At 46.8% G+C, this 22,387-nt stretch overlaps 3 protein-coding genes across 12 annotated transcripts; 2 read left to right on the top strand and 1 right to left on the bottom strand.

The window, feature by feature from the left end:
- Nucleotides 1-544: 544 nt before the first annotated feature.
- Nucleotides 545-3,271, top strand: si:cabz01076231.1 (calcium-binding protein 2). The gene is made up of 8 exons (XM_061668578.1): nt 545-964; nt 1,028-1,090; nt 1,204-1,345; nt 2,179-2,209; nt 2,401-2,544; nt 2,625-2,734; nt 2,847-2,994; nt 3,083-3,271. The coding sequence occupies exons 2-8, from the start codon at nt 1,029-1,031 to the stop codon at nt 3,109-3,111; spliced, it is 666 nt and encodes a 221-aa protein (XP_061524562.1). The 5' UTR covers nt 545-964; nt 1,028; the 3' UTR covers nt 3,112-3,271.
- On the bottom strand, nt 1,494-14,967 carry tdrd7b (tudor domain containing 7 b). Of its 8 annotated transcripts, none has more exons than XM_061668573.1 (24): nt 14,544-14,967; nt 14,201-14,327; nt 12,846-13,035; nt 11,661-11,870; nt 11,385-11,529; nt 10,955-11,092; nt 10,154-10,322; nt 8,875-8,957; nt 8,490-8,698; nt 8,103-8,417; nt 7,676-8,010; nt 7,392-7,599; nt 7,183-7,294; nt 6,871-7,073; nt 6,667-6,801; nt 5,977-6,060; nt 5,757-5,891; nt 5,556-5,666; nt 5,301-5,449; nt 4,990-5,198; nt 4,393-4,576; nt 4,154-4,314; nt 3,851-4,073; nt 1,494-1,552 (listed from the first exon to the last, which is right to left on the bottom strand). In XM_061668573.1, the coding sequence occupies exons 4-24, from the start codon at nt 11,865-11,867 to the stop codon at nt 1,501-1,503; spliced, it is 3,567 nt and encodes a 1,188-aa protein (XP_061524557.1). In that variant the 5' UTR covers nt 11,868-11,870; nt 12,846-13,035; nt 14,201-14,327; nt 14,544-14,967; the 3' UTR covers nt 1,494-1,500. The 8 variants fall into 8 exon arrangements, with proteins under 8 accessions (XP_061524557.1, XP_061524553.1, XP_061524554.1 ...); XM_061668569.1 differs by lacking the exon at nt 1,494-1,552 and adding an exon at nt 1,929-3,139; XM_061668570.1 differs by lacking the exon at nt 1,494-1,552 and adding an exon at nt 1,929-3,139 and having other exon boundaries at nt 14,201-14,967.
- Nucleotides 13,327-22,173, top strand: dctn1a (dynactin 1a). 3 transcript variants are annotated; one of them, XM_061668566.1, is made up of 30 exons: nt 13,327-13,595; nt 15,065-15,130; nt 15,213-15,407; nt 15,519-15,600; nt 15,688-15,719; nt 15,800-15,820; nt 16,246-16,269; nt 16,743-16,889; nt 17,158-17,355; nt 17,462-17,666; nt 17,749-17,827; nt 17,891-18,050; nt 18,136-18,240; nt 18,313-18,504; nt 18,581-18,697; nt 18,760-18,912; nt 18,996-19,156; nt 19,243-19,411; nt 19,496-19,567; nt 19,651-19,863; nt 19,940-20,101; nt 20,176-20,307; nt 20,383-20,508; nt 20,572-20,714; nt 20,772-20,938; nt 21,036-21,157; nt 21,233-21,428; nt 21,507-21,580; nt 21,640-21,729; nt 21,791-22,173. In XM_061668566.1, the coding sequence occupies exons 2-30, from the start codon at nt 15,089-15,091 to the stop codon at nt 21,926-21,928; spliced, it is 3,717 nt and encodes a 1,238-aa protein (XP_061524550.1). In that variant the 5' UTR covers nt 13,327-13,595; nt 15,065-15,088; the 3' UTR covers nt 21,929-22,173. The 3 variants fall into 3 exon arrangements, with proteins under 3 accessions (XP_061524550.1, XP_061524551.1, XP_061524552.1); XM_061668567.1 differs by lacking the exon at nt 16,246-16,269 and having other exon boundaries at nt 13,328-13,595; XM_061668568.1 differs by lacking the exons at nt 15,800-15,820; nt 16,246-16,269 and having other exon boundaries at nt 13,328-13,595.
- The last annotated feature ends 214 nt before the right edge of the window (nt 22,174-22,387 follow it).

Genomic DNA, 22,387 nt, shown 5'->3' with positions numbered 1-22,387 from the left:
ACCCGCCAACACGCAACCCGGAAGTCATTGAAGACGGCGCCCGTCGTTTTCCAGCAGCGGCGGGCGTCCGCCTTGTGGCCAGCGGCATGAACAGCCCAGTGGTCTGTCAATTAAAAAAATATTTTTTTAAAAAAACACGGGAAGGCTTTATAAATTAAAAATAACAATAATAAATAGAACATGCACAATAAGGCTTTTTTTTTAAAAAAGATCATTTGTCGTCAGGCTTGTTTGAAAAACCATGTATCGTCACACTTTAAAATAAAGAATATATAGTAAGGCTTTTCAAAAACAGAAGAAAACGATTTAAAAAGCCTTACTATACATAATGTAGTTTTTTCTTGAAAACGTTTTTTTTTTTTTTTTTAAACATAGTATAGCATACCAGACATCACCACCGACCGCATGGCGGCGCCAACCCGCGAGGGGTGAGCTGACCGTGGACTGTTGGCGCCGCCATGCGGTCGGTGGTGCAAATAAAGGTGGTCGTCATTATCACCTGCAGTGGGTAAAAATATCTAATACAGCAGTTATCATAAAAGAATGATGATGCAAGCACCATTTGATGAGCTTAGCCAAACAAGCCCATTTTCTTTCAAACGTGGCTGCCATTTCTTCAATCATCCTTCTTAATGAGAAGCAAAGCAGTATGAAATAATCACGTCAGAAAAGTAGTATTGATTTAAAGGTTTATTATTATTGCTGTGTGGATGTTTAGTTTGCACTCCTAATTGTCTTTTCTTTTTCAGGAAGCTCATGTCGGAGGAAGTGGCATCTTCCAGGCCGAGGGCACGTTTTGCTCGATTTGGCAGCACGCTCGGCCTGGTAATTAGCTGCTAAGCCTCTCTGATGGAAGGAGGTCAAGAGGAGAAGACAAACACAAGAAATCAGAGAGAGCAACAAAAGGCCAACCACTCTGGACGCAGTTCTGACTCCTTTTCTCGCCCTGGGGGGACGCATAAAGGTAAGAACATTGTAGAAAGGTGCGGGATCAAGAAACACATGACATTTTTCTCTTTTAATTCAGCATGTCCAAGGCAGGAGAGAGAATTCCATCGACGATTTCTGCAGACTCCACTTCAACAGATGGGTACATTTCATTTTGGATTTAACTACGTCTTCCAGTTGTTCAATAGCGACGTTGGACTAAACTCGAGTTCGTCCCAAGACATGAGCGCTCACCCGTGCCGTCTTTCGCTCCAGCAAAAGTGGAACGGCCTGGTCTCAGGGGTCTCCGTCGGGATCGGTGTCCGAGACGCCGAAGAAGTCCTCCAAAAAGTCCACGAAAAGCGACGACAGCATGAACAAAGTCTACAACTCTGTGCTCAACAGTGTTTTCGGGGCTGTGAGTAGACAATGTTGACTTTTTATTCTTGAACTCAAATGTATGACTGATGATTATTTCAATGGTGGGAAGTAGCTATACAACAAACAGCAGATACTTAACTGTACATAAAGTATGCCTGAAAAATGTATTTGAATATTTTTTTTTCCATCTCCTTAGTTTGTCACAATTGGCTCGTTAAAAAGACCCAAAAGTTGTCCATATAATCTGAAAAAAAAATGAATACAAATCAGTGTGTTCAGTTGTTTTTTTTTGTCAGTTCACATTTGCAAAGCTATGGGAACATGTTTTGACAGCAAAAAAAAAAAGGTGAGCTAACGTTAGCTAGCTCCAGACAAATAAAAAAATATATATATGTTGACACATGAGCCATGCCTTCTGTCTCGGACTGGTTGTTTTTCCTTAGGCGCGGTGGTTAGATGCACAAGATGGCTGCTAATTTTCCACAGATCATATTTCGAATGTACTGGCTTGTCATCATGGCTCTTGACAAATATGATGAAAGTTTTTTTCATTGCAGTACAGGAGTTGACTGTACTTTTATATACATTTCTATATACACACACACACACTGTATAACGGGTATCTGTGCTTTTATTGAAGTAGAGTGTGAATAATTGAGCTTGGAGTGCACATGCGCAAATGTCAGCCATCGCGGTGAAATCAAGCCACACTTTGACTGAGCCTTCTCAGACCGTTAGCTGCCGCTTAACGCCAGCCGCACTTGTTTAGCATTCGTCAAAGGTGATTTCAAGTCGCTTTGCGACGCTATGGACGTCCAGTATGTGAAATATACGACAAAACAATATCGGGTGTATATTTTCTTTCAACAGGAGAGGGAATTAGCACAAGGGGAATTAGACGGTAAGTCCCACAAATCGAACACCATAAATCAAAGTATTTACTCGTTGAGTATTCCATTAAAAAGTTCATCCCAGACTGACGTATTTCGGGAGTTCTCCACGTCGCAGCCCGATTAAAGTTTTATCTGCGTTAATCCGCTCGTGGAAGTTCTGTCAAGGTGGTGGTGGTGTTTTTTTCTTCCCTTCTCACAGAGCTGCAAGAAGCCTTCAAGGAGTTTGACTACGACCAAGATGGCTACCTGAACTACAAAGATGTGGCCGAATGCATGAGGACCATGGGATACATGCCCACTGAGATGGAGCTGCTGGAGATAGTGCAGCAGATCAAAATGAGGAGTACGTCCGCAAACATCATTCCCGATGCTTTAAGCGTGATGAGATTTATACTGCTAGTGCTCCATTTCCTTTCTCCATAGTGGGTGGGCTCATGGACTTTGAAGACTTTACTGAACTAATGGGACCGAGAATGATGGGCGAGACAGCAGACATGCTGGGACTCAAGGAGCTCCAATCAGCATTCTTGCAGGTGGGCCGAAAAAGGAAGTGAACCAAACCGGGCAACGCCGTTTGGCATCGAAATCGATGAGACGTTGGATGAAAACACTGCTTCTTTGTCGTCACGCTGCTATCGTGCAAAGTTTGACCTGGATGGAGATGGGAAGATCAACCAGGACGAGATGAAGGAGGCGGCCAAGAGCCTGCTGGGGGAGAAGCTGAAGAAAGGAGAGCTGGAGGAGATCCTCAATGAGTTGGACATCAATGCAGATGGAAACATTGACTTTGAAGGTGAACATGGGAAAAGTTGACACGTTCTCTTTGGGTTAGGGTTCACTTCCATAAAAATGTGTCACTGTTGTATTCTGCTCCTCCTCAGAATTTGTCATGATGCTCTCCATCCGCTAGCGGCTGCACGAGCGCGCAGAATCCGGCCCTGCAACAATGACTAGCAATAATGTAGTGCAACATACACATTGCGAGACTAATCGGGATTCGTTTGATGCGACATGTCAATAAAGTTGAAGGTTGAATATGTTTAGCTATTTGAATAAAGAAATCCAAACTGTTTTTTCCCACTGTTGACTTTTTGGGGGAGAGAATACTCAAGAATCTACTTGTGTCACACCAACTTTATTCCACAACTCTTTTTAGCTTTTGGTTAAATAAAATGCAAATAACCGTGTAAGATTCAATTCAATAATAAATTAGTTAACAGTGCAGCTCAGCACGTTGTCCGGTCAACAGCATTTTAAAGTCATTTGTGCAGCTGCTAAGAGGGGGCAAAAAATAAATTCAAAAAGTGGAATGTTGTGCATACTTTCAAACTGACATGCATCCATTAACCTCAACTAATATCTGCATACTGGCTGGAAAGGATGCAAATATTTGCCACTAGAACGCCAAAGTAAAGAGCGTAGCTCAGCAGATTTTGACACTATTTCTGCAGCACTGCAGTCAAGCATGAGATCAAGTAGCAAATATGGGCAGCAGGAGGCAATTTTATATCCATGCTGCTCTTACGTTACTTTGCCCTTAGTCTCCTCCTGTTTCCATTCTTCTTTCAGTTCCCGGAAACGTTGATAACTGGATAAAGTTTTCAGAGGCAAACTAGCAATGCTAAAATTCTCCACATTTTATAACCTACATCTTCACGTCGCCGGTGAGTTCATCCGCAAACTCTGCCATGATGTCATGCACCCAGATGTCGTTATCTTGCTGTGAGGTGTCGACCAGGAAGACGGTCAGCTTCCTGTCCCAGGGGTTCGCGGCCTCCTGCGCTGCCTCCAACTGGGCCACGAGGGGCCTCTTCTCCACGTGGTTCCTGAAGACGATGGAAGCTTCCTCGGACCACTGCCTCGTCTTCACTCCTGAGGGCCGAGACGTTCTCAGTGGGTAAAAGCGAACGCGCCGGGCGGCGCTCGAGTCAGGTTTTGGCCACTGGACTCACCGGCCAGCTGGGCGGTGATTCCCTGGAAGGGCAGCTGTCGGAACTCCTCGCTAAGAGCTCTGAGCTGCGTGCAGCTCACCAGCTCGTGCTTACCGTAGTCCAACTCATAAACAGACACCAGCCCATTGGTGAGAACCCCCTTGACTAAAACACGATACCAGCTGCATGGAGGAGGAGGAGCAGCACATTTAGGGAGCGCACAGTTACGTTACATGTGACTTCTCGAGTGTTTAACTCACTTATACTCCACTTTAGCAGCATATATCTGATTATTCTGCACATTCAGCAGTGTTTCATCAATTTGGTTGTAAAAGAGGATCATCTCCCCCATCAGCACGACCAGTTTGTACATGTCCCTCCAGGGCTGGAGCACAAAGTGGCCCGGATGGCACGCCACCGATACGTACACGTCCATGTTGTTTCCTGAAAGTCACACAAAAACGGCAATGTCTTTCTGTCTCCAAAGCGTTCCCTGTCAATCGACCGTCTGTTGTCGTACTCGAGCGGCTCCGACGACCGGAGACAAATTCCTTGTGTGTTTTTTGGACATACTTGGCAAACAAAGATGATTCTGATTCTGATTCTGAAAAACACACAGTCATTGCCCCACTATATCGCGGGCCTGCTGTATTGCAGATTTTTGGTCCTATATCTACTCATCTGTCAGAGTAATCCCAGTTGAATCATGGAAATCTGCATTTTTTGCTTTTTTGGTTTTGTTGACATGAATATGAAGGCTGTATGGTCTTGAAGACAAGCAGTGATGAAAATGCAGTCAAAAGTCAATCTGTCCTGTACATCAAACAATGTGAGAAAAAACGAATTTGGATGCTGACCTGCAGGGGGCAGCTCCAGCAGGGGTGGCAGCTGGAGAGAGGGTGAGGGGAATGACCGCGCCCCAGGTGGGCTCCCGAGGGTCCCTTTGGCTCCGGACGGGACCCTTCTGAGATGAGACCTGGCTGCAACCGGAGCGGACTTTGGGCTGCCGTTGCTGATGTCGCTAGAGGTCTTGGTGGGCGCGGCGAGTGTGGAGCTCTTGATGGGACTGGAAAAGTAAGAATACAAATTTCAGTCGCGCACATTTTTTGTGGGAAATGGTTCAAGTGGTTTTCATGTCACTATTACAGTACAAGAGTTACAAAACGACCTGTGGCTGGTCAGATAGACATCAGGTTGCTGTTTGAACAGGTCCAAACGGGCTATCTGATGGTTGAGACTACAGGCTGGCTCGTGGAAGTTCTTGTCAGTGAAGAGGTGTACGTAGACGCACTGTTTGCTTTTGTCCACTTTGGCCACCTTGAGGTTCAAAGTCAGTGTAAGCAGAGGGGTTTCATATAAAGAAAGATAGACATAAGGTGAACATTTTCAGCCGGCACTGGAAAAGATGAGACAACGGAATTACCTTCATGCTGCAGTCGGTGGTGTTGAGAACTTTCTCCCGAAGCCACTGGACAGCATCTGGAGTCCACGACCCGACGCTGACAGACAGGTCTGCCAGGCAACACTTGACAGCCTAAATACAAGTTGAGGGAGTAAATATACAATGGCTTCTTTTCCCTTCGCTTTGTTTTTGTTTTTTTTTGTTTTTTTTATTCGGGCCAACCTGTGGCGGGATGGCCATAAGGTCACGGAGGAACTTCTGCGGGATCTCCCTGAGCTCAAACACCTCCACGGAAGCCTGGATTCCCACGTCAAGGAAGAGGATGTCCAACACTCTGCTCCCATGTAGGTTTGTGATCTAAACAGAAATTAAAAAAAGAGTCAATGGCGTCCCGTTTCCCTATCTGCAGTGTGCCAATATGTTCCTTATCGTGCCATCTCACCTCAACGCGGGACCACTTGCCTTTGAACCGAGCCATGCATCCTTTGCCGCAGAATGGTCTGGACACCAAGAATTCTGACGTTGCCTGATAGAAACATAGCATTCGTTATATTATATGTTAAACTGCATATACTCCGCATGCGGAAGTGATTCAGGACACCCCAAAACCACTGATGGTATCATTGTTTTGGAATGCAAATAAGGGACGGTCGTTAGGATCCCCTGGCACAGAGGCCACAGTTCGTCCACAAGAGTCGTTAGGTGGAAAATGCATGAATTACAATTTTTTTTTTTTTTTTTTTTTTTTTTTTTTTTTTTTAACGGAGTTTTCTAAAACGTTTGACCGGTAGAGTACGCAGACAGATTTGTGTTTTCTTCACGTCACCTCCGCTTGGTTAAAACCATGTTTACCTAAACACTGACGCAAAGCTTTAAATGAGAGCGGTGGCACTGCGCTGCTCACATCCTAAATGGCTTGGCGATGCATCAAATCCAGATTATCACCCTAATCTCAATCTGTCCACTAATTTGAGATGGCAAAGACGCATCCACACAAGGCTTTTCGGAGGCTGAAATGTCAGTGGCGTGAACGCCATCACTGGGAATATATCACAGACCTGTCGACGTGTGCATTTAATTATAAAATGATCATCAATCGGCCAAAGCGCAACATGTCAAGCATGGTGTTAACCTGCGAGTGGAAGTATGTCTCGACGTTCTCCAGGATCTCACTGAGCTTGGCGAGACCTCTGGAGGGTAGCTGACAGTAGACTGTCCCATCAGAGCAGACACTAGTGACGCTCACATTCATGTAAGCACTGTTAACCTGAGGAATGCAATCAATGAGTCAAGCATGCTGCGCTACCATACAGACCACCTAAATTCTTCCTTGTACCTGTAAGGGACTGCTCAAAGTCTTGTCCTGCAGGGCTTTCATGCAGGCGGCGTTGATGTTGACGTCGTCATCCTGCGACGTGTCGTACAACACCATCAGAGGGGTCTGGCCTCTCTGCAGGATTTCGGCCAAAAGGATCTGACCACTCGCCATCGCCTCGAAGGTCTTCAGCACAGCGGGCTCCTGAGAGAAGGGCTCTAGGCCTGGACACACACATTTCCATGATGGATGCTGAATATTCAAGAGCAAAGGGGGCGGGGAGTATCCATATTCTGTGCTTTTCTTTTTCCTTAATACATGATTTTGTCTCACCTGCTAGTTGGCTCTTGGTGGCTTGGAAAGGTAGTGTTAAGAATTTCTCATGCAGCTCAAAAAGTTTGGCTTTGCTAACGACTTCTGAGAAGCCATGATCCACAAAGTGCACCTATGAAGCCAAAGGGACAATTCAAAATTCAGATGCATCATCTTCAAAGTTACATTTATGGGCTGGAAAAGGTTGTTTGTCCTTGGGAACCTCTCACCTTAACCTTATCTGCCACGAGCTCGCAGATCTGAGCCCTCAGAACCTCCTCCACCTCCTCCTCCTCCTCCTCCTCAGCCTTGACAGCCACAAGTTGACCCGAGAATGGAGATGAGCAAGGAGTTACCTTGTTCTTGTCCAGGCAGTAAAATTCCCGCATTTCATCCTCCATACGCTCCTGAGCTTGCGAGTAGCTCTCACCTATATACCTTTACACACACACACACACGATGATTCCGTGTGATCTATCAATTCAATCTGCTTCAAAAAAAACTTCTCTTCTACCTTAAAACGACTTCATTGGTGTTTGTGGCTTCCACCACCAGCACAGACGGATACTCTTCTTTGGGGATGTGCAGGGCAGGTACCGAGTGATCACAGAGTCTCTTGGCCGCCTCCCGCTTCACTCTCTGCTCCTCCTCGCTGGCCGACGAGGCTCTCCGGTTACATTTCTCGTCTTCCGCTCCTCCTCCAGCGCTGCTGCTGCTGCTGCTGCTGCTGCTGCTGCTGCTCCTCCTGTACAGGATGGCCCTCTTAGGGTTGTCGGGCATCGGGTAGTCGACGGTGCAGATGTCGGAGAGGAGCTGAAGGTTGTCGAGGACGTGTGCGGGCAGTTTAGTCTGATCAAAGCAACAGGGACGGCAGTGTGACATTGCAAGCACAAAAAGGTTTGAGCGCACCGTAAGAAATGAAAAGTTCTTCTTCTACTGACTTTATAGGTGTCCTGGAAAAGCTTGGGCAACGCGTGGGCCCACAGGCCGCTGGAATACTTCAGCAGCAGTTCCTCCAGCTTCAGCTTCAGCTCGGGGCTAAGGGAAGCCGGCGAAGAGGGAGGACTGGGGGACGGCGAGGACGTTGACGGAGGAGGACGAGAGCCGGAGCGTTTCAGTTGGGGTCTCTGGTGGACGGGGGGCCGCAGGGATTTGTCTAATGCGGAGCTGGAAGACGGTGGGGAAGATGCGGTGGTCCGAACCTTGGCGGGGTAGAGAAGCAGCTCAGATGGGTTACTGCTGCATGTTCTCTCGACCTGGAAAAAAAGAGGAACACACTGATGAGACACTCGCTTGACACTGTGGGATTACATTGCCAGAGAACATACAGTGCATATGTGCTTCCAGGTCTCCAGGTCTCTGATGGCCTCAGTTGGCAGGTCCTGGTTATAAAGGTCTTTGTAGATCTGAGGCAGTTTGGACACCCAAAAGCCATTGCTGTACTGGGACAGAATATCCTCGATGCAGCTCTGGACCTGCTGAGGGTTGTAGACTTTGCCTTTTCCACCGTCCAAATTCTCATTTAAATGCGAAGGTGCTAAAGGATGCGCACACACGCAAGCACACAGGAGGACATCGTGACAGTGTTTAAGGGAACTGAGCAATGCTGACACAGATAGGGGCGAGACTAATGACTTAATACTTAAGTAAACGAAAGGTTAAAAATGCTTAAAAATGAATATTCAGTGAGATAAAAGAGGTTATCAGACTCACGACTAGTCTGTTGGGAGTTTCTGGAAAGGTGAGCCTGTACCTCCTTCTGAAAGCGCGATGGGAGTGTCATCCTCTTTTCCGACCTGGACACGGGACCTTAGTCTTAGTCATAGATTTCCAAGAATAGCTAGAACCGGCTCTGTGTCACATCGTCAAGAGCCCAAACCTAAAACTCAGTCAGTCCCGTCCGTCTTAGCAGACAAAATTTCAATTTAAAGATCCAGAACAGCATCAACATCAGGTAACACTAAGTTTTTTTGGCAAACTAATGCACACTACACTGGTGCCTTGAGATAAGAGTGACCTGACTCCTCCCCCCGAGATACTAGCAGTCAATGGGCTGAATTTTTGCTTTGACTTGCGAGTGCAAACTTGAGATACAAACGTTGTATGGTGGCAGTGAACGATTCTTCAAGCTGTTTAATGCCACCCCTAAACGAAGTTTAGTGTCAAACAAATTGTGTAATTTAAAAAAAAAAAAAAAAAAAAACGTTGCCACAAGAACAGCCCGCAATATCTTAAAGTTAACGTAAAATGGAAAACGCCATTGATATGCTAACGTTTGCCTCGATTGCTACGGTTATAGAACTGACACAAACGGTGGAGAAACACATGTAGACAGATATTACAATACTCAAAAGGTATATATTTGTTAGCCTGTCTGAAAAAATAACGAATATTGCAACAAGAGTACAATTCTTCTTCGTTTGTGTCTGCATGACAAATGACTGCCTCCAGGTGGCCAAAGCAGGCACACCAGAAGGAGCAGCGCAACTAATTCATTTGGCAGCATTAAATCATGATCCACACTGTCAAATTCTTTACTTTCCATATCATTATTTTACGTTTTTATGAAAAACAATATTATATTTTTTCTCCCCTTCTTAAAGAACGGACTTCTTTTTTTTTTTTATCCGAGTGACTACTTTGTGTGACAGAATCCGACAGAGGCGCTACACACACACATGCACGCCAGTGGGCCCACGTGCACGCAGGCGCAATAGGACAGGCCTGCTGTCTCAATGGAGGATCTAGAGGACTCCATTAGATGTGCTGATTCACTCTGTTTTGGTTTAGATGCTTTAATCTACCAGAGAATAGGGTGGGATTAGGAGGGTGTACACCCCCCTACTCCGGGCTCATGAGCCCTGCCAATACGCTGGGCGGGGACCAGGACGCCCCATTGTGCTGCCGAGGGCCACGGTGATGTCAGTTGTTTTCCCGAGTGAATGGGCGACCGTGGCCGGAGCTTATTCCAAAGAGCCACGTGTTTAGTTACCTGTCGGGTGTGCTCTTTAGGAGTTGCGAGGCCGTCCTGCCCTCTGTCTGTCCATCCCTCACGTCCCTTGACTGTCTGACGTCCCCGTGTCCGCTGCCTCGGCCGGCGCCTCCCCTAGCCCCGCCGCGTCCGCGGTAGTTCGGCTGCCTCAGGGAGGTTTGAGGTTTTGCTGCAGGCAGACACACACACACACGATGCTGAGACAAGGCTGTATCTGATTGGAGGCAATGGTGTCATCCAGGAGAGACTGCCCGTCAACTCTCGACATTGCACTTTCTCCCATTGTATTATACTAAATTGCCTCCCCCTTTTCCCCGTCAGTCTTAACATGCGCTGCCGACACTCCTCATCCAGACTCCTGACTCATTTAGTGACCGTTGGTGTGCACGTGAGTGAGGATGTTTATCTTGTGACCCATACCGAGTGTAATCTGCCTTTTGCCCACAATCAACATTCCCCATGATCAATAAACATTTTATGCTTCTCCTCCGCTCTCATTGATCCCGTCTACCGTCTTTTGGTAGACGGGAAGCCGTGACTGTCCCTAATACTTCCAGGCGTGCATACGTACGCCGACAACAAACGTTAAATCCCGGAGACGCGCGTCACGTCAGCTGACTCACAGTCCGAGGTCTTACTCTCCCTGAATATCAAAATCCCAGGTGCTGGAGGAGCGACGGAGAGGCTGATGCATGAATCGGCTGTTGTTGTCTCCCGGCGAATTCTCAGCCTCTTAGGCTCACCGTCCTTCTTGCTCAGCGGCTCCCCTCCTTTTCTACCATGGGTCCAACACACACACACCAGCATTCTGTTGCGTTTCTTTTTCCCCAAAGTGCCGTCTCGTCCTCCTACAACACTCCTCTCTCCGCCGCCTCAGAGTATTCTGCCGAATCACACTCTCTCGTGGAGGCACTGCAAACGATGGCACCAAAGGAGCGCCTGCGTGGGGATGTCGCATATGAGCATTACTGTAAGGGTCACACGGCACAACCACTTATATGAGGGATTATTTTGTAGAATGAAGCATGTTGATTGTTGTGTGCGTGTGTTACAATGAACACATATTGCACACATTACATTTTAAGTCACACAATGTCTGCTTTTTCATTCTCTCCACAAATATTCAGTATTTTACACAATTCAGCCTCAGTGTGATATAAAAAGCTTGTCTGTCATTCTAAGTGTGTAATACTTGCGCACACACATACAATATTTCAGACTCGGATGATACCATTAAGGACAAGCTGGGCTGTTGGTTTGACCCTCATCTGGGTGTTCACCAGGTGGGGTCGCCCAGGCTTCTTGGAGCCCCGCTGGCGGGCCATCACCTTGGCAACATGGGCCGTGTCTTTGTCCACAGAGGCAAAATACGCCACCTGGAGACATTACGAACGGCCACGTTAGTAACGACTGGCTACTTTTATCGGCGAGGATGAGAGTAATCTCGAAGGCTGAGTTTTCCAAATCTCTTTCGACTGAATGAGACCGTTTGCAAGTAACCTCGCACCTCTCCAGAGCGGCTGCGTTCCACGTGGACGACGGAGGGCACGCTGGCCAGCAGGGTGTCCAGATGGTTGTGTCCCATCTGTTTATGTGGAATCTGCTCACCGGTCAGCTCCTTGTACTCAGACTGCAGACGGGACAGCGACATTCCACCCTTGTTGGCTTGGAGGATGACCCTCAGCATTTTCTTGACCAGCTCGCCGTCGGACATCGTCTAAATTAACAGTCACAAAAGTTCCAACCTGTCACTGAACCTTTTGAGTTTGGACTTATAGAATCAATAAATCCATGTGAGCCATCTATAAATGGCACACTACTGTGCAGACATTCTCCTGGAGCAATTTGAATTCAAGATGCTACGAATTCAGTACATTTTTCCTCTCAGGAGCATAAAAATAATAATAATAATTCTGCCGAACCGCCCTTTGAGGGACTTCAAATAAGCCTTACAATATACCAAACATCACGCAGGCAAAATCGTGACTTGGTGTGAACATACATTTGGGATCGGAGGTTTATAATACATGAGTTGGCGCGATATGGCGACTTTGAACAGTATAATAGCATGATGTAATACATGAACTGGAAACCTCTCATGTTTAGCTTTGGTGCTTTTCTATATTAATGCATTTAACAGAGCAATTTCGAGCAATAGCAAAAAGCTGCGGTCAGTCTAAGTCGGGTAACTCGGAAACAACTTGGCACATGTTCGCTTTTGGCTACATGAAGAACTTTCACACTGTACTGTGCAGACAAGAAATGAAACTTAAGAATGACGTAAGCGTGTCACGCCCTATTCTGAACTAAAGTTCCTCGGTTTTGCTTTGTTTTGATTCTGCGAGGATAACATATTCGAAACTCGTCGGAAATATTTGCGCTTTTACAGTCTCGTTGACTAAAGCGACTGCGATGATAGCGCAGCGTTGAAATCGCTTGGAATTGAAAATGCGCCTGCCACAAATGCTTACCCGGGGAGGGTTCCCATCACCGGAACTTAATCCATCTTTCTTTCAAGATAAAACCCAAAAATGCTCCTCATTTCCTTCACGTCACTTTATTTTTGCAAATCAAAACAGGAATTTCTATCCCAAGCGCGCGACCTTGAAAATACACTCGAAAAGGCACAACCAAACAACCGAAAGCGCTTTTAACAGCGGCAAATTTTGCAAACGTCCCCGTCGTAATTCACCTTTCGCTCAGCAGTTCCAAGTTTGACAGCTTCGGCTGCGTCCAGACGCTGTGGAGGCGCGGCCGGTGTGGCTCTGCGGTGTGTGCGGCTGCCAGCCTGATTGGTCAGTTCGGCCAGGGTCTCCGGATCATGACGAGCCAACGCGCCGACCGCACAACATCCGCCGCTGACCAAAACTACTTCATGTCGTCTTAGTTTGGAAAAGCACGATCGCAATTGGAATGCTTGGCCAGGGTTCAACTGATTGCTGTGTTTCTATTACACCATCAATGCAAACAAAGCTAACAATACAATATGGATCAATTGGCACAAATAATATTGACCTTTGCATTGAACTTCAGAAGACATTTTTAAAAGCTGACCAATGCGCGTCTTGCCACTACTCGCCGCAAGACGGCGCCGTTTCAAATCAACCTTTGCACTCGTCATGCAACCGGAAGTGAGGCGTTGAACCCCTTTCAATAAACCCTAATATCACAATTAAATAGCATGCGGTGACAATACCACAAACAAATTCAATACTGCTCCAATGTGTAACTGTTTAAGAAATACAGAAACTCCTGTAAAGTATCTTGCGCGCCACTCCAGGCCGCAGGGCGGCGATAATCTGCACCCATCCCTCCATTTAAACGGAAGAGGCTATAGAAGAGGAGGAGCAGGAATATTGAGGTTGCAAAAAGGAAGAAAAAGAGCAACAAGACCGACCAACTTGAATCAGCCTTCCGACGACCTGATGGTTGCATTCTAAACGTGAGTGGGAAGGGTCACGCCTTACGACTTTTACATGACTTCTCTTGTTTCAGTTAAACAGATGTCAGCCGGTTAGCTACGCGGACATTAGCATAACAAGGATACGTACTGACGTGCAGGAGGGAGAAATGATGGGAAGGTGCCGCTTTTCGCAAGCAGACATGGAAACTCTCGTATGATGTGTGAGCAGATGGATAACAGTTTGGTTTACTAAAAAATAATAATAATAATAGTCGGTAAGATTACTTTGGATTTTGACGTTCTAGTTCTACCGGACAACAGTATCTGCCAAAAGGTGTTTTTCGGTTTTTATTTTTAAATGTCTTCTGAAGAGGCAGCTCCTATAGTTCCGAAGGACATGCAGTCCACAATTCGGGGGCAACGCACTGTCGCCTTTAGATTTGAATTTGGCATCGACGAGCAGGACAGAACGGCAGTGATGCGTTTCAACCACTGGGAAACATCCACCGATGATACTTTCGTAGTAGTTCTGTCCTGTGTAAGGAGCGTGGCTCTACACAGGCTGTATAGATCAGGTGCCTGTTGTGAATTGGAGCTATGCACATAAAGTGGAGTCACATGAGCGCAATGCACTGGCACATCACCTGGAAGCAGCTGTGCCACTGTTGACATGGCAAATACATCGCCCTCCCTTTCCCGGTTCAGCTCGGTGGCGGTGGTGAAGCTTAGTGATGCGCCACTCGGGCCCCTCCTTTACATGTTTGCCTTTTTCTGGAGAAAGGGAAACCACGACACCGGAGTTCAGTAGTTTTTCTGATTCTATAACTACCCGTTTTGTTTAGTTTTTTACCATGGCTATGAACAGGAGACATTCTTATACACCCCAGGTAAGTGACTCGGATGCTAAATATCCTACATAACATCGGTCCTGACTAAAACAATGCATTTCATAATTTGAAATTCAAATATTCCATTTGGGAAACTTACCATATTGCTGAAGTGTGATTCACCTCACTCCATCGTGTCTTCATGATGAACAATGTGTGTGAATATAATTCTGGTAGCTCTGGAGAGAAGCCATTTTTACTGGAGTGTAATTCATACAAGTTTATGAATAATGCAGAATTTTTTTTTTTTTGTTCTTGCTTGTATGAAGAGAAACCTTTTCTATCCAGTTTTCTCCCCTGTGGCTTACACCATTTGGCGGCATGAGTTCACATGTCCTGCTTTGTTTTGAATGGGGGTCTTTGTTTGAGCTGGGACAAGATATTATGCAGCTTACTGTGGTCTGTGACATGTGACTGGGAAATGATATTGACAAATGTTCTTAGATCATTTTCTGACCCTGCTATTTAAGAACATATCTTCAAATGATAAATACTATGAAACTGACCACTGTCGTAAGTCTCATCAAATGTAATGATGCAAAAAGGGCATTAAATACATTGTTGTTGTTTTTTTTTTTAACCCCCCCCCCCCCCCAAATCTCAATTTCCACAATCTATCAGCTGACCAGCCCATTGATAAGCAGAATGAGTAGTGGGGGAACTGTGGATAGTGGGAAACCACCAAAGGTAATTTGACAACATTGACAGGAAGAAGACTTGAATGTAAAAGTAAAGCATTTGATCTAAATAGCTGCCCCCCTTCTCCTAGATTGGCTCTGTAGTGGAAGTGATAGGAAAGGGTCAGCGTGGCACTGTCGCCTTCATTGGAGCAACCCTCTTTGCCTCTGGGAAATGGGTGGGCGTCATACTGAACGAAGCCAAAGGCAAGAATGACGGCAGCGTGCAGGGGAAGCGCTACTTCACCTGTGAAGAAAACCATGGCATTTTTGTCCGGCAGACTCAGGTTTGTAAGATGAAAAATAGGATGTGCACAAGCGACAACATACGCCATTTCATAAATGAACATCACTACTGATTTGTTGTGCGTTTGCGTCGCACCTTACGCCACATGCAGATCCAGGTGGTGGACGACGGCTCCGGCGCCACCTCTCCCGACACTCCCGAGGCCGGCGCTTCCAGGATCCTCAGACAAAAAGGTGACCTTTTTGTGTCTTACATGCATCAGCAGAGCCTGAAAAGTTCTCATCAGGACAATTTCATGAAATATGAATTTGTTCCACCAGAGATTGCAGAGACTCCCAAAACATCTAAACAGGTAGGCAATCATCATTTAGAGCAAGTCCTTCTTCTAAGAATTCAACACAAAAAAGTGTGATTTAAGTCTTCTTTTTCCAGACACCAATAAGCACAAAGAAGGTAGAAATGTTCCCATCCATTTATTTTCCTCTTTGTGTTAACCCCACTCGCTTAACTATTAACATTAAACTTCTCCCTTTTAAAAAAAAAAAAAAAAACACATTGGCACTGCATATGCGGCGACAAAAAGTCATGATTTTCTTTGGCCACTCACTTTTTGCATAGAAATGCCTTTTTTTTTTTTTTTTTTTTTTTGCATGTGCACATTTTGTTGCATTTTTGTGAAGGCATGCACATCATTACCGCTCAGACTTTCACGTGTGAGGCATTTTGACACTATTGCATGCCGTCACATGTTACTCTTCTCTGGGGCTTGTTAAAACCTTTTAACAGTCAGTATATACTTACATGGTTTGCTATTCTTGTGTTGCTAATCTCTTACCTTGCGATGCCGGCTGTGTGCACGCGTTCCTACTCTCCTCCAGTCCTCTACCCGTCGTTCTGTCAAGGTGAGATAATGGTGAAAGTTTATCTTTTCATATGAAGGATTTAGTTTTTAGTGAGGAAAGGACGCATTGTACACGCCACACGTACAAAGCTACCTTTTTGATACATGTAGTAACACGCTCTTTATGATCATACGGTGGCAGTGGAGCACGCCAAAGCGTCTGGCGCCGGCCACTTCCCTCCCCTCCCTCTTGGTACGCCCCCCCGGCCGCTCCAGCCTGCCGCTCACGGTATGCTCCGCCACGTCACGCATCACAGGAGGTGGTGAAGCGTGTGGTCCATGAACACGGGTGCATTTGGCCTGTTTGGCTCAATGATGGGATTTACTTGATGAACTCATTCAGAAGACACGTAGGGGGTGTGAAATATTTGGTCCAGGCAAATAGAATTAAAGCAATGATCACATTACACTCGTTGCTCCAATTCCTGTGGTCATGATTTGACACACGCACACAAACACACCTTCTTTTGTCAGGCATCTCGTGAGAGTCTGTCGTCTGGCGATGTCAGTGAAGTGGGCCTATCCCCCCACCAGGGTGCGCTGGGTGCTCCTATCACTCCTCAGCTTGGTGGGACGTTGACCGAGGGAACCGCAACTTCTGCTCCAGCTACTCCGAGCAAGGTGAGTCACTGATGAGAGATGCAGGATTATGCTGACCAAGATTAAATGATTGTGTCACTCAAATGTACCGCATCTAGTTTTGACTCGTGTCCATTTCTTATTTTCACATCAATGTATTTTATTTTATGTTAGGTTAATGAAAAAAATATCCCAACAATTTATTCAAACTAAGTCTTGGGGAATAAGAATAGGTACAGCTAATGGTTGAAATCCCACAGAAGTTTTCATTTGGCCAAACTGCATCTTCCTACCCGTCTGCTGCTCCCAGGAGGAGGAATCGCTGCGTGCGCAGGTCAAGGACCTGGAGGAGAAGCTGGAGACGCTGAAAGCGAAGCGAATGGAGGATAAGGCCAAGCTGAAGGAGCTGGAGAAGCACAAGATCCAACTGGAGCAACTGCATGAGTGGAAGACCAAAATGCAGGAGCAGCAGGCTGAGCTACAGAAGCAACTCAAAGAAGCCAAGAGGGTAACACCTAATTACAACAAATATTTGATTAATTTTGTGTATAAAATGAAAATGTGAGTTTACAAACCTGAGAGGCTCAACAAATGCTCTTTTTTTCCCCCTTCAGGAAGCACGTGATGCTCAGGAGGCAAAAGACCGCTACATGGAAGAGATGTCAGACACCGCGGATGCCATCGAGATGGCCACTCTAGACAAAGAGATGGCTGAAGAGCGAGCAGAGTCACTGCAGGTGGAGGTGGACACGCTAAAGGAGAAAGTGGAGGAGCTCTCCATGGACCTGGAGATCCTTAGACACGATATTTCAGAGAAAGGTCTGTTCTCTACTAGTTTGTCTCACAAACAACTCATCGCGGATTTCGCAAAGGTAACAGTCTACGTCTGTTTCGCCTGTAGGCTCAGATGGTGCTGCCTCCAGTTACCATGTTAAACAGCTAGAGGAGCAGAACAGCAAACTGAAGGAGGCCTTGGTCAGGTGAGCAGGTACACAGACAAAACAGTCAGACAAAGTTGATTTGAATACTCCGTTTTTTCTCAGGATGCGTGACCTGTCTGCCTCTGAGAAGCAGGAGCATGTGAAGCTTCAGAAGCAGATGGAGAAGAAGAACACTGAAATGGAGACCCTGAGGACTCAGAAGGAAAAACTGCAGGAGGAAGTCAAGCAGGCTGAGGCCACAGTGGATGAACTGAAAGAGCAGGTGACGCGCACACAGATTCCAAAACGTGAACGCCTTCTTGCCAGCCCGGCCGGGTCTGACTGCTCGTGGCCATGTCGTGTACCAGGTGGATGCTGCTCTGGGATCAGAGGAGATGGTCGAGACTCTGACCGAGAGGAACCTCGACTTGGAGGAGAAAGTCAGAGAGCTGAGAGAAACTGTTACCGATCTGGTCAGTCCGGCTTCACTGATATCATTCTCGGCCACTGTCGTTCAGTGAAAAGTGATCTTCCCGCTTCGATAGGAGGCGATCAATGAAATGAACGACGAGCTGCAGGAGAACGCCAGGGAGACCGAAATGGAGCTGAGGGAGCAGCTGGACCTGAGCGCGGTAAAGGTCAGAGGCGCAGACAAGAGGGTGGAGGCTGCCCAGGAGACGGTGGCCGATTACCAGCAGACCATCAACAAATACAGAGAGCTCACCAGCAGACTGCAGGTGGCTCCGCATCACATATTGATGCAGTTAACGTACTGTGGATGCTCGGAGCTTGATTTAGTTTCATGTGCACCAGGAGGCCAACAAAGAGCTAATGACCCAGCAGAATGAAAGTAGCGAACAAGTCCACCAACCTCCCACAGAGCTGTTTGACTTCAAGATTAAGTTTGCAGAGACAAAGGCCTACGCCAAGGTACGTGGAACACAACGGTTGTCCAAAGTCCGCTGTGCGGATTGATTGCGTGTGTTTTTCAGGCCATTGAGATGGAGCTGAGGAAAATGGAAGTGGCTCAGCTGAACCGGGAGGTGTCCTTGCTCACCTCCTTCATGCCAGACTCCTTCCTCCGTCACGGTGGAGACCGCGACTGCATACTGGTCCTCCTGCTCATCCCCAGGATCATTTGCAAGGTGGGAGGCCATTTCAAATGAGCACACCGATACGCTTTGGCGTGCCATTCTGTTTCTGTAGCATCTGCACTTGGCCCTCATAGGCTGAGCTAATCAGCAAACAGGCGCAGGAGAAGTTCGATTTGAACGGGAACCTGGCCCAAGGCACGGCACTCAAAGGGCCTCCTGGGGAACAACGCAGTTTTGCCTCTGGATTAGTGTACTCGCTCAGCTTGCTGCAGGCCACCTTGCACAAATACGAACAGTAAGTCACAAATAGTCACGTCATAAGTAAGGTTTCAGCATCAACAGAAACCGCTTATTAACGTAGTCTGTCCTGTCTGGTTCCAGAGCTTTGAATATGTGCTCAGTGGAGGTTTTTAAGCACATGGGTACGCTCTACTCTGAAATGATCTTTCACGAGCGCTCTCTAGATTATTTCATCGACCTGCTGCACAAAGACCAGTTGGATGAGACCGTTCAGGTGGAACCGCTGACCAAGGCAATCAAGTATTACCAGGTAACAGAACTTGCTCTACGCTCCAGAAATGTCCTCCTCCTCGATAATAGAATCTTGATGAGTCAGTTTTGGTCTGCCCTCTAGCAATTGTACAGTGTTCATCTAGAACAAGATCACAAAGAGGACTGCACTGTGCAACTGTCTGATCACATTAAGGTACCAGTTTTTCTTTAGTGGTGCAGTTTTAATAGGTGTGATCCTTGACGAAATGTCAACTTAATTCATCTTCTGACCCTCAGTTTACCCAGAGTGCCCTGGACTGTATGGGAGTCGAGTTAGCTCGTCTGCGGGCGTTCCTCTCGACGGGTCAGCAGAACTCCGAGCTGGCTGTTCTCCTGAAGGACCTGGACACATCCTGCTCAGACATCAAGCAGTTTTGTAAGAAGATCCGCCGCCGAATGCCTGGAACAGATGCCGTCGGAGCCCCAGCTGCTCTCAATTTCGGGCCACAGGTAAGAGCTTTTTGCAAAGTGAACACAAATGGCGCTTGAGTACAGTAAATAGTCAACAGAAGGATTTGTCCATCAGGTGTCTGAGGGGCTGACCGAGGGCAGACGGCAGCTGACCCGCGTAGTGGCAGTGCTCCAGGAGGTGGCGGCAGCCGGGGCTCAGATGTTCGCAACGCTGACTGAGCAGGAAGGACTGAATGCTCTCAAACTGGAGGATACGGCATGCCAGGCTGTGAAGCAGGTGGAGAAGCTCGTGAAACGTTTGGGTCAAATACACACGGATAGTGGGTTGAAGGGGATCTCTTCCCCCCACAGGTGTACGGTGCTCATGGTCTTAATGGCACAGAGTGCCTGCGTCAATCTTGCAGCGCTATTGTTGCTACTATGAACAAGATGGCCACTGCCATGCAGGAAGGAGAGTATGATGCAGATAAACCACAGGGCAAGGTATTTATGTATCCTTTTGTGTCTTTCATGAATCAGGACATTTTAGTCATGGTTGTACTGTGATTCTAACCTCAGAGTCCTCCAGTGGAAATGAGAGCAGCCACGGTTAGAGCAGAGATAACTGATGCTGAGGGCCTCGGAGTCAAACTGGAGGACAGAGAAACGGCAATTAAGGAGCTCAAAAAGTCCCTCAAGATCAAGGTAGGGCAAGGTAGAAGTCACTTTTTGTGTTAAAGTTCAAGAATAAATGTTCCTCTCTTGCAGGGAGAAGAGCTGAGTGAGGCCAGTGTCCGTCTGAGCCTGCTGGAGAAGAAGCTGGACACGTCCACCAAAGATGCGGATGAACGTGTGGAGAAGATCCAGAGCAAACTGGACAAGAACCTAGACCTGCTGAAGAAGAAAGAAAAGTGAGCTGATTAATTGTCCCATATGCCACGCTCGTTCACTTTCCTTTTACAACGCAGGGAATTTGAGGAGACAATGGATGCTCTCCAAGCTGACATCGACCAACTGGAAGCGGAGAAAGCTGAGCTGAAACAGCGCATCAATAACCAATCAAAGATGACCATCGAGGGCTTGCGAGGTGTGCCTGCTTCTGGAATGGCCTCCGTTCTTCAGGGACCAGCAGGAGGTGGGTTTAATTGTTGTTTCGTGTTAGAATACCTGCAGACATAGGGTTGATGATTTCAACTCAGAATCCTAGTGATTGTAATGGTATCCTCCCCCAGTCGGTTTGTCCTCATCGCTGGCAGGACCAATGCAGGTGGTGGACTCTCCTCTTCTGCAGCAACAGCTTGAAGCTCAGAGACTGGGCATTAAACGCCTCAAGACTGAAAACATCAGACTTAAGGTATCCTGGTAAAACTGAGATGACTCTGATTTTGGAACTTCTGTTAGCTTGACCAAGAGTGTGTTTGCCATTCAGGCAGAGAAGATGAGTGCCCAGCTGGCCGCCCTGCCTCCACTCTGCCCCCCCAAACTGCCCCAGGTGACTAACGAGAGTTACACGCTACCAGAGGGATTGAATATTGGCATCTACCGCCGGACAGACCAGCTGCTGGCGACGCTTCTCAAGCTGAGTGCAGAAGTCAAAGTGGTGGACATAACCGGGAAGACGTCAGGTGAGTGGACAATTCCGGTACATTTTGTTTTACTCTGTATCCCCAGGTCTGACATAGATTTCCCTCCTCTACCTCTAGTCAGTGCCAGCGCCCAACTGCTGGAGCAGACCGCTCGGCTGCATAACCTCAGCAACGCTCTAGCCAAACTCAAGGTAAAAACATTTGAATGGGCAACAGTTGAATGTGCTTCTGAATACGTATCTTCTTCTAGGGTGAAGTAGCTGAACATGTTGTGTCCCATCAACCTGGAGCAAAAGCTGCTTCCGACTTTGCAACCTTCCCAGTCTCCTCGTTCGTCAAGGTGAGATCACACACTGGAAGTCGCACGCATGTCCATGTATCCGCATGTTCTCTAATTTCAGGCAAAAGAAGAGAAGAAGGGCGGGACTGTGTTTGTGGGACGTGTCGCCATTCCTTGCACTCGTGGACAGGAACAAGTCCACCGTCTGGTGCTGTCGCAGCAGCAACTGCAACAAGTGCACCGCCTCCTCATGGTGTGAAGGAGCTTGCTGATTATTGTATTCTTGTTCCTACTTCAAGTTTGTATTAAGACCTGATTAGCACTAATGACATATTGATAAAGAAGTGATCATTTGGAAAAGCCACAAATGATACATTTTTATCATGCTTTCAATTTACAGGGGAAATTACATTTCTTGAAGCATTTATACTCTACTTGCCCCAAATACATTCCCCTTGTTTGTTGTATGCGCAATTCCTCTAATAAAAGCAACCACTTGTTGAATGCAGTGCTTGAGTATTTTATGCCTGTATTGGCTGCTCCTATTGCTCCTCCTTTAAAAAGCATTTGTAATGGAAAACAGTCATATTCATTATATTGCCCTTTGCAGTATGTACAGTATCCAATTGCCTTGGTAGTACAGTGCCACATTTAAAGACAAATTCATCTTTACTGCCAGTCCTGTTTAAAATCAGTCCTGTTATAAGTATGAACATTT

This window comes from Phycodurus eques, chromosome 23 (assembly GCF_024500275.1).
Source record: "Phycodurus eques isolate BA_2022a chromosome 23, UOR_Pequ_1.1, whole genome shotgun sequence".
NCBI classification, from domain to species: domain Eukaryota; kingdom Metazoa; phylum Chordata; class Actinopteri; order Syngnathiformes; family Syngnathidae; genus Phycodurus; species Phycodurus eques.
Note: the sequence above shows the minus strand (reverse complement) of the source record. Positions and strands in the feature narration are given on the sequence as shown.

Bases quoted from the DNA above. Each gene is read 5' to 3' on its own strand.
- si:cabz01076231.1 (XM_061668578.1), top strand. From the start codon at position 1,029: ATGTCCAAGGCAGGAGAGAGAATTCCATCGACGATTTCTGCAGACTCC. The intron at 2,210-2,400 runs GTAAGTCCCACA...CCCTTCTCACAG, and splicing joins AGCACAAGGGGAATTAGACG to AGCTGCAAGAAGCCTTCAAG. The intron at 2,545-2,624 runs GTACGTCCGCAA...CTTTCTCCATAG, and splicing joins GCAGCAGATCAAAATGAGGA to TGGGTGGGCTCATGGACTTT.
- tdrd7b (XM_061668570.1), bottom strand. From the start codon at position 11,867: ATGTCCGACGGCGAGCTGGTCAAGAAAATGCTGAGGGTCATCCTCCAA. The intron at 6,061-6,666 runs GTTAACACCATG...TGTTTCTATCAG, and splicing joins AGACATACTTCCACTCGCAG to GCAACGTCAGAATTCTTGGT. The intron at 5,199-5,300 runs GTCGTTTTGTAA...TTACTTTTCCAG, and splicing joins GTCTATCTGACCAGCCACAG to TCCCATCAAGAGCTCCACAC.
- dctn1a (XM_061668566.1), top strand. From the start codon at position 15,089: ATGAGTAGTGGGGGAACTGTGGATAGTGGGAAACCACCAAAG. The intron at 17,667-17,748 runs GTCTGTTCTCTA...TTTCGCCTGTAG, and splicing joins ACACGATATTTCAGAGAAAG to GCTCAGATGGTGCTGCCTCC. The intron at 20,308-20,382 runs GTATTTATGTAT...TTCTAACCTCAG, and splicing joins CAGATAAACCACAGGGCAAG to AGTCCTCCAGTGGAAATGAG.